The sequence below is a fragment of the Oncorhynchus gorbuscha genome, unplaced genomic scaffold (genome assembly GCF_021184085.1).
Source record: "Oncorhynchus gorbuscha isolate QuinsamMale2020 ecotype Even-year unplaced genomic scaffold, OgorEven_v1.0 Un_scaffold_3744, whole genome shotgun sequence".
NCBI lineage: Eukaryota > Metazoa > Chordata > Actinopteri > Salmoniformes > Salmonidae > Oncorhynchus > Oncorhynchus gorbuscha.
This window is the reverse complement of record NW_025747915.1, coordinates 2017-12500: the sequence shown is the minus strand read 5'-3', so window position 1 is coordinate 12500 and position 10484 is coordinate 2017. Positions and strand designations below refer to the sequence as shown.

The window sequence follows — 10484 nt, the reverse complement described above, 5'->3', positions numbered from 1 at the left end:
CATGGGTTAGAGGGTACAGGGAGATGAGAGACGGCCTCATCATGGGTTAGAGGGTACAGGGAGATGAGAGACGGCCTCATCATGGGTTAGAGGGTACAGGGAGATGAGAGACGGCCTCATCATGGGTTAGAGGGTACAGGGAGATGAGAGATGGGCCTCATCATGGGTTAGAGGGTACAGGGAGATGAGAGACGGCCTCATCATGGGTTAAAGGGTACAGGGAGATGAGAGACGGTCCTCATCATGGGTTAGAGGGTAAAGGGGGATGAGAGATGGGCCTCATCATGGGTTAGAGGGGGTACAGGGAGATGAGAGACGGCCTCATCATGGGTTAAAGGGTACAGGGAGATGAGAGACGGCCTCATCATGGGTTAGAGGGTAAAGGGGATGAGAGATGGGCCTCATCATGGGTTAGAGGGTACAGGGAGATGAGAGACGGCCTCATCATGGGTTAAAGGGAGACAGGGAGATGAGAGACGGCCTCATCATGGGTTAAAGGGTACAGGGAGATGAGAGACGGTCCTCATCATGGGTTAGAGGGTAAAGGGGGATGAGAGATGGGCCTCATCATGGGTTAGAGGAGTACAGGGGGGTGAGAGATGGGCCTCATCATGGGTTAGAGGGTACAGGGAGATGAGAGACGGGCCTCATCATGGGTTAGAGGGGTACAGGGGGGTGAGTAGCAGGAGAGACACATCAGGGTAAGGGAGGCGTACCATGACATGAATGGATAACATAAATATAGAGATGACATTTACACACTGACACACAAACCTATATACACACAAACACAGTGAAACGCTAATGGACATTGACACTTGAACACAGACTAAACCCCACAGAAAAAACACACACCTACACCTCAACCTACCTGGTGTGTCTCATCCCAGCCGTTCTCATCCCTGACGGCCAACTTGGCGCGGTGGTGGAGCAGGGTCTCACAGCAGGAGGTGTCGCCCCCTGTCAGCACAGTGTGGTAGAGTGGAGTCAGCCCCGCCGGTCCTTATAGTCTGGAGACGCACCCAGAGACAGCAAGGTCTATAGGGACACACCAGGTAGACACACATACTTACACTCTTAGAAAAAGGTGCTATCTAGAACCTAAAAAGGTTTCTTCGGCTGTCCCCGTAGGAGAACCCTCTAAATAACCCTTTTTAGTTCCAGGTAGAACCCTTTTGGTTCCAGATAGAACCCTTTTAAGTTCCTTGTAGCATCCTTTCCACAGTGTTCTACATGGAACCAAAAAGGGTTCTCCTATGGGGAAAGCCGAAAACCCCTTTACGAACCTTTTTTTCTAAGAGTGTATTAAACGATTAGCTGAATATCACTATAACATATGCGATATCATTATAAGAACATCATGACTGTATCTCAATACAAGACACTATGCACAGTGGGTCCATACATGCTCCTTTAATCCATGGATGTGAGTGTAAGGAGGTGTGTGTGTGTGTGTGTGTTTACCAGCAAGGCTGTGTGGCAGTGGCTGCGGACAGCCTTGTGTAGAGGTGTGAGTCCGTCCTTGGACCTGAAATCAAGATGAGCCCCTCCCAGCACCAGCCCCCGTATGGCCTCCCCTCCCCCCGGCTCACATTGCACAGCCAACGTCAGGGGGGTTTCTACAGAGGAGAGAGAGAGATGGAGCAATGGAGTGACGGAGGGGCTCATATATTTAATCAGACTGACAGGAGTGGGGCCATGGAGTTATGACATGAACATCACAGCATCATGTCACTCTAGTCTACTGTAGTAGTACGGTATCCCTTATCTGATAGTGGCAGATGTAGAGCTCTCTGCTGCCCCCTGGTGTTGCCAGGTGGAAGTGTACTTCACACTCCCAGCGACAGCAGGCTCTGTTGTGTGAGAGGATTGTTGCAGCACACCCAAAACTGCTAACAGTAGCTGCCTGTCTCCCACCTCGTTATATTATCTTAAATGAGACTCAAACTAACTGTCTCCTTTGCTTATTATAATTATCTTTAATAAAGTGTTAGAGCTTTGGGTAAGTGTGATTCAGAGTTGGAGAGAGTATTTTGGGGTTTTCAGGTCTAGGTTACAGAGGACAGCCATTAGCCATAGCTCCCACAGCTATCTTGGCTGTTAGCTAATTCAACTTGGATATGAACAGTTTGCTAGCTAGATGACAGGTTGTATGGCTGAAGGGTCTGGAAATGATCTCTAGGATGCTAAATATACAGTGGCCATATGCCCCACAAATGTTATGGGTCACTAAGAAGGATTTCTTAGGGGGTCAAGGTATCAGGGACAACACAGACAGACAGACAGACAGACAGACAGACAGACAGACAGACAGACAGACAGACAGACAGACAGACAGACAGACAGACAGACAGACAGACAGACAGACAGACAGACAGACAGACAGACAGACAGACAGACAGACAGACAGACAGACAGACAGACAGACAGACAGACAGACAGACAGACAGACAGACAGACAGACAGACAGACAGACAGACTAAATGGGTGATTGGTGCTAACTGACTGAGGAGAGGTCACCCTGGCAGCGGACAGCATCTGACAGCGTCTCACCTCCCATGTCAGGGTCCTGGTAGTTGGGGTCAAGCCCTTTGTCCAAGAACTTGGCCATCTTGTCCACAGAGCCACTTTGGATATAGTCCATGAACTTCTTCAGACTGGCCTATGAGAGCATGAGGGGATAGAGAGAGATGAGGGGACTGCAGAACCTAAAAGTGTTCTTTGGCTGTCCCCATAGGAGAAACCCTTTGAGGTCCAAGGGTTCTACCTGGAACCAAAATGGTTCTACCTGGAACCAAGAAGGGTTCTCCAATAGGGAAAGCTCTCTGCTCTCTGCGTTCCACAGAGAGCAGAATTGACACATTAATACTGGAGTTGTCTGCCACACTAAGCACAGCACAGCTAACACAGACATACAAGGCGTGTACACACACTGACAGCAAAGAGTGCACACACCCACACACACGCATAAGTATGCACACACATACACACACTCACGCCAACAGATACACCTTCATACTGCACCAATGCATGCTACACACACACTTATACCCACAATTCAAATTGTGCCACACCCTTAGAAACAGACAACCAGTACCTTAGTGTGCAGTTTAGCCAGCTGTTTCTCATCTAGATTGGTCTGTTTGTACACTCTGGTCTTATAACGAAACTAGAGAGAGAGAGAGAGAGAGAGAGAGAGAGAGAGAGAGAGAGAGAGACAGAGAGAGACAGAGAGAGAGACAGAGAGAGAGAGAGAGAGTTAATCCTGACTGGAAGGCCTTTTGTCCTCAATTCTCTCAGCTTTTGGCCTAGATCCGCATGATGGAGCCTGCAGATGTATTGCAAAATGATGCTGTATCTAGCTTACCCGTAACTTCCATCCTTCTCTTCGTCCTACTAATATATAATAATATATAATAATATATATATGCCATTTAGCAGACGCTTTTATCCAAAGCGACTTACAGTCATGTGTGCATACATTCTACGTATGGGTGGTCCCGGGAATCAAACCCACTACCCTGGCGTTACAAGCGCCATGCTCTACCAACTGAGCTACAGAAGGACTACTCTCTCAACGAAAAAAGAAAGAAACGGCACAGGTTTGCACTAGTTTCCAGCCACAGAGTGAGAGTAGCCCACAGAGTAACCTTACAGAGTAACCCACAGAGTGAGAGTAGCCCACAGAGTAACCTTACAGAGTAACATTACAGTGTAGCCCACAGAGTAACCTTACAGTGTAGCCCACAGAGTAACCTTACAGAGTAACCCACAGAGTGAGAGTAGCCCACAGAGTAACCTTACAGAGTAACCCACAGAGTGAGAGTAGCCCACAGAGTAACCTTACAGAGTAACCCACAGAGTGAGAGTAGCCCACAGAGTAACCTTACAGAGTAACCCACAGAGTGAGAGTAGCCCACAGAGTAACCTTACAGTGTAGCCCACAGAGTAACCTTACAGTGTAGCCCACAGAGTAACCTTACAGAGGAACATTACAGTGTAGCCCACAGAGTAACCTTACAGAGTAACCTTACAGTGTAGCCCACAGAGTAACCTTACAGAGTAACCTTACAGTGTAGGCCACAGAGTAACCTTGCAGAGTAACCTTCCAGAGTAACCTTACAGAGTAACCTTACAGTGTAGCCAACGAGTAACCTTACAGAGTAACCTTTACAGTGTAGCCCACAGAGTAACCTTACAGAGTAACCTTACAGTGTAGCCCACAGAGTAACCTTACAGAATAACCTTACAGTGTAGCCCACAGAGTAACCGTACAGAGTAACCTTACATAGTAACCTTACAGTGTATCCACAGAGTAAACTTACAGAGTAACCTTACAGAGTAACATTACAGTGTAGCCCACAGAGTAACCTTACAGAGTAACCTTACAGAATAACCTTACAGTGTAGCCCACAGAGTAACCTTACAGAGTAACCTTACAGTGTAGCCCACAGAGTAACCTTACAGAATAACCTTACAGTGTAGCCCACAGAGTAACCTTACAGAGTAACCTTACAGTGTAGCCCACAGAGTAACCTTACAGAGTAACCTTACAGTGTAGCCCACAGAGTAACCTTACAGAGTAACCTTACAGTGTAGCCCACAGAGTAAACTTACAGTGTAGCCCACAGAGGAAACTTACAGAGTAACCTTTACAGTGTAGCCCACAGAGTAACCTTACAGAGGAACCTTACAGAGTAACCTTACAGTGTAGCTCATAGAGTAACCTTACAGTGTAGACCACAGAGTAACCTTACAGAGTAACCTTACAGTGTAGCCCACAGAGTAACCTTACAGAGTAACCTTACAGTGTAGCCCACAGAGTAACCATACAGTGTAGCCCACAGAGTAACCTTTGCAGAGTAAACTTACAATATAGCCCACAAAGTAACCTTACAGTGTAGCCCACAGAGTACCCTTACAGAGTAGCCCACAGAGTAACCTTACAGTGTAACCTTACAGTGTAGCCCACAGAGTAACCTTACAGAGTAACCTTACAGTGTAGCCCACAGAGTAACCTTACAGAGTAACCTTAGTGTAGCCCACAGAGTAACCTTACAGTGTAGCTTACAGAGTAACCTTACAGTGTAACCTTACAGAGTAACCTTACAGTGTAGCCCACAGAGTAAGTTACAGAGTAACCCACAGTGTAGCCCACAGAGTAACCCAGCTTACAGAGTAACCTTACAGTGTAGACCACAGAGTAAACTTATAGTGTAACCTTACAGTGTAGCCCACAGAGTAACCTTACAGTGTAACCGTACAGTGTAGCCCCAGAGTAACCTACAGAGTAACCTTACAGTGTAGCCCACAGAGTAACGTACAGAGTAACTGTACAGTGTAACCCCACAGAGTAGCCCACAGAGTAACCTTGCAGAGTAACCTTACAGAGTAACCTTACAGAGTAACCTTACAGAGTTTACAGTGTAGCCCAAGAGTAACCTTTACAGAGTAACCTTACAGTGTAGCCCAAAGAGTAACCTTACAGAGTAACCTTGCAGAATAACCCCTAAGTGTAGCCCAGAGTAACCTTACAGTGTAGACCACAGAGTAAACTTACAGAGGAACCTTACAGTGTAGCCCACAGAGTAACCTTTACAGTGTAATCTTACAGTGTAGCCCACAGAGTAACCTTACAGAGTAACCTACAGTGTAGCCCACAGAGTAACCTTGCAGAGTAACCTTCCAGAGTAGCCCACAGAGTAACCATACATTGTAGCCCACAGAGTAACCTTGCAGAGTAAACTTACAATGTAGCCCACAGAGTAACCTTACAGAGTAACCTTACAGTGTAGCCCACAGAGTAACCTTACAGAGTAACCCACAGAGTGAGAGTAGCCCACAGTGTAACCTTACAGTGTAGCCCACAGAGTAACCTACAGAGTAACCTTACAGTGTAGCCCACAGAGAGTAAACTTACAGTGTACAGAGGAACCTTAAAGAGTAACATTACAGTGTAGCCCACAGAGTAACCTTACAGAGTAACCTTACAGAGTAACCTACAGTGTAGCCTCACAGAGTAACCTTACAGTGTAACCACAGAGTAACCCACAGAGGAACCTTACAGAATAACCTTTACAGTGTAGCCCACAGAGGAACCTTACAGAGTAACCTTTTACAGAGTAACCTTTACAGTGTAGCCCACAGAGTAACCTTACAGAGGAACCTTACAGTGTAGCCCACAGAGTAACCTTACAGAGTAACCTTTACAGTGTAGCCCACAGAGTAACCTTACTAATCTTACAGTGTAGCCCACAGAGGAACCTACAGAGTAACCTACAGTGTAGCCCACAGAGTAACCTTACAGAGTAACCTTAGTGAGAGTAGCCCACAGAGTAGCTCATAGAGTAACCTTACAGTGTAGCCCACAGAGTAACCTTACAGAGTAACCTTTACAGTGTAGCCCACAGAGTAACCTTTACAGAGTAACCTTACAGTGTAGCCCACAGAGTAACCTTACAGTAACCTTTACAGTGTAACCCACAGAGTAACCTTGCAGAGTAACCTTACAATATAGCCCACAAAGTAACCTTTACAGTGTAGCCCACAGAGTAACCGTACAGAGCAAACTCGTATTACAGAGTAGCCCACAGAGTAACCTTACAGTGTAACCTTACAGAGTAACCTTACAGAGTAACCTGTAGCCCACAGAGTAAAACTTACAGAGTAGCCCACAGAGTGTTTTACAGAGTAACCTTGTACAGAGTAACCCACAGAGTAACCGTACAGAGTAACCGTACAGTGTAACCTTACAGAGTAGCCCACAGAGTAACCTTGCAGAGTAACCTTACAGAGTAGCCCTTACAGAGTAACATTACAGTGTAGCCCACAGAGTAAACTTACAGAGTAACCTTACAGTGTAGCCCACAGTGAGTAAACTTAGTAACCTACAGAGTAACCCACAGAGTAACATTACCGAGAGAGTAACTATACAGTGTAGAGTAACCCACAGAGCGAAAGTAACTCCTACAGAGCAACCTTTACAATGTAGCCTACAGAGTAACCGTACAGAGTAACTGTACAGTGTAACCTACAGAGTAGCCCACAGAGTAACCTTGCAGAGTAACCTTACAGAGTAACCCACAGAGTGAGGAGAGTAGCAGAGTAACCTTACAGAGTAACCTTACAGTGTAGCCCACAGAGTAACCTTTACAGAGTAACCTTACAGTGTAGCCTTTAGAGAGTAACCTTACAGAGTAACCTTACAGAATAACCCACAGTGTAGCCCCACAGAGTAACCTTTTACAGAGTAGACCATACAGAGTAAACTTACAGAGGAAAAGTAACCTTACAGTGTAACCTTACAGAGAGCAACTTACAGTGTAACCCACAGAGGAAGCAAACTTAAAGTGGTACCTTACAGAGTAACCCACAGTGTAGCCCACAGAGTAACCTTAGAGAGTAAACTTACAGAGTAGCCCACAGAGTAACCATACAGTGTAACCCACAGAGTAACCTTGCAGAGTAAAATCCTTACAGTGTAGCCCACAGAGACTGTGTAACATTGTGTAACCCCACAGAGTAACCTTACAGTGTAGCCCACAGAGTACCCTTACAGAGAAAGTAACTCCTTTAGTGAGAGTAACCTTACAGAGTGAGAGTAGCCCTTACACAGTGAGAGTAACCTTACAGTGTAGCCCCACAGAGTAACCTTACACAGAGTAACCTTACAGAGGACCTGTAGCCCTTACAGAGTAACCTTACAGAGTAAACTTACAGTGTAGCCCACAGAGGAACTCCTTAAAGAGTAACCTTACAGTGTAGCCCGCCAGAGTAACCGTACAGAGTAACCTTACATAGTAACCTTACAGAAAGAGTAACCTTACAGAGTGAGAGTAACCTTACAGTGTAACCCTACAGAGTAACCTTACAGTGTAACCCTACAGAGTAACCTTACAGAGTAACCCACAGAGTGAGAGTAACCTTACAGAGTAACCAACAGAGTGAGAGTAACCTTACAGTGTAACCTTACATCCAGGCCGTATATACCTCCAGATATGGTACCCCTTCTCAAAGGATTGTGGGTACTCTCTCAGCATCTTCTCCTCCTCCAGGAACTTGGCGTCATGGCCTTCGGTGGCAGGTTGGAACAAGCCATAGTTCAACACATCCCGCAACGAATCGGTCAGAGAACATAGCACCTGCTGCTTGGCCTTCCAAACGGTCGCATCCGGGTTGAACCGCAAACACTTCTGCAGAGGAAACGGGGAGAGAAGGGGAGAGAGAGAGGGAGAGAGAGGAGAGAGCGTGTTCAATGGTGGTGCTTATAGAGAAGAGATAGAGGGTGGAGAGAGGAAGGGGTAGTTGGGGTTTAGATGAAAACACGAAAGAAGAAAATTGAGGAAAAGGAAAGCATTGAACTGTAAAGTAGAAAAGTAACAGCAATTTAACAGTCTAGACTAAGGGAAGGGTCCTGGTGCAGTATTAGTGTGTCTGTCAGAAGTGGAGAACCGCTCCTCGCTGCAGTACTGCTGTTATTACCATTCTGAACCACTAGGGAGAGTTTGTGAGTCCACCACAGGGACCAGTGATGTGTATGGTTTTATACAGTAAGGAGATATGAATGGCTGATTGTACTGTCTCCTCTGACCAGTGAGCTCCTTTATGGTGAGATGAATAGAATATTTGATTGTGCTGTATCATATACGCACAGTTAGCATTGGATCCACGTCTGTTTCTGTAGATCATGAATCAAACAGTCTTCCTCTCTTTCTCTCTCTCTGGTGTGAGTCTGGGCTGAGGCTGAGGTAGAGCAGGCCATTCCCCTGACCTTGAAGCGGCTGTGTGATTGGTCCTTCTGGAGAGCAGCTGGATCTCTCGCTTGCTGCTTCTGCATGCATGGATGTATGCTCCACGGCTCAATACATCTCACTAACGTGTTTAACTCTCTCTTTCTGTCTTAATCTCTCCCTCACTGACTGTCTCACACACTCTCTCTGTCTGAAAGGCTGTGTGTGTGTGTGTGTGTGTGTGTGTGTGTGTGTGTGTGTGTGTGTGTGTGTGTGTGTGTGTGTGTGTGTGTGTGTGTGTGTGTGTGTGTGTGTGTGTGTGTGTGTGTGTGTGTGTGTGTGTGTGTGTGTGTGTGTGTGTGTGTGTGTTGAGGGAGGGAGGGAGGGAGGGAGGGAGGAGGGAGGGAGGGAGGGAGGGAGGGAGGGGGAGAGTGAGCATGGAATACTGTGCAGAGGTGTAAAATGTCTCTCTCCCTCTCTTTTATTCAGTCTGGGTTTGTGCACAGCCAACCGAATCACTATGGCAACCAGTTCATTAGTGGAGCAAGCTCCTTGTTGCCATAGAGACAATCCTGTGTTCCCTTGGAGATGGGGAACTATGGGATAAAGTGAGAGAGTGCCTGTGCCTGTGCCTGTGTGTATGTGTGTTTTACAGTGAGACGGAGAACGAGAGAGGTGGAATCAGGGGGAGGAAAGGGTTTATGTATGAGAGAGGGAGAGAGAGGGAGCGAGGGAGGGATATAGAGAGGGAGGGAGGGAGTGAGAGAAAAGAGAGATGGAGAAAGAGAGACATTGAAAGGGAGTAGGTGTGTCAGCATGCAATAGATTGTTTCTTACACACACACTGACATACTGCACCAACATGTACATTCAATCACACACTAGAATTAAAACTCAGTCCCTTCAAAAAACACACACGCAAACAGAATGCAAGCTAGGGAAGCTAAATATAATCTGAGATCATTGAGGAGGAGGAGAAAGTTTATCAATACAGCATAATGCATGAAAAATATTCCCATAATCACCATCATTATTGTTTCAATTATTATGACACTCTTTGTATAATTACGGTAATTCTGCTTTTACATTTTTTAAATGTTTTATTAACCCACTCACCACCTTCTTCAGAGGACACGTCTTCTTTGTTATTTACAGCTTTTCTAATTCATATACATACATTTTACATAAAGATTTTACATATACTGTACATTTTAATTCTGCAGTTAATCTTAGGGGCATTAGCACATTTGATTAAGACAGGAGAGGTTCTGTTCAACACCGAAGCAGGTGGGAGAAGAGGAACGGGTGGATATATACCAACTGATATACCTATATACCTACCTACATATACCTACTGATATACCTACCTACATATACCTACTGATATACCTACTGATATACCTATATACCTACCTACATATACCTACTGTTATACCTACCTACATATACCTACTGATATACCTATATACCTACCTACATATACCTACTGATATACCTACCTACATATACCTACTGATATACCTATATCCCTACCTACATATACCTACTGATATACCTACCTGCATATACCTACTGATATACCTACCTACATATACCTACTGATATACCTATATACCTACCTACATATACCTACTGATATACCTACTGATATACCTATATACCTACCTGCATATACCTACTGATATACCTACTGATATACCTATATACCTACCTACATATACCTACTGATATACCTACCTACATATACCTACTGAT

General features: G+C 45.5%; 1 protein-coding gene across 1 annotated transcript in view; it reads right to left on the bottom strand.

Moving 5' to 3' along the window:
* The window catches only part of LOC124028094 (SH3 and multiple ankyrin repeat domains protein 1-like), a 31200-nt gene extending 22364 nt beyond the window's left edge, over positions 1–8836 (bottom strand). Inside the window, 8 exon segments of the mRNA XM_046340243.1 lie at positions 872–990; positions 993–1038; positions 1465–1619; positions 2554–2662; positions 3098–3169; positions 7990–8012; positions 8015–8192; positions 8771–8836. Coding sequence (XP_046196199.1) covers positions 872–990; positions 993–1038; positions 1465–1619; positions 2554–2662; positions 3098–3169; positions 7990–8012; positions 8015–8192; positions 8771–8836 — 768 coding nt within the window.
* Positions 8837–10484: the final 1648 nt, after the last annotated feature.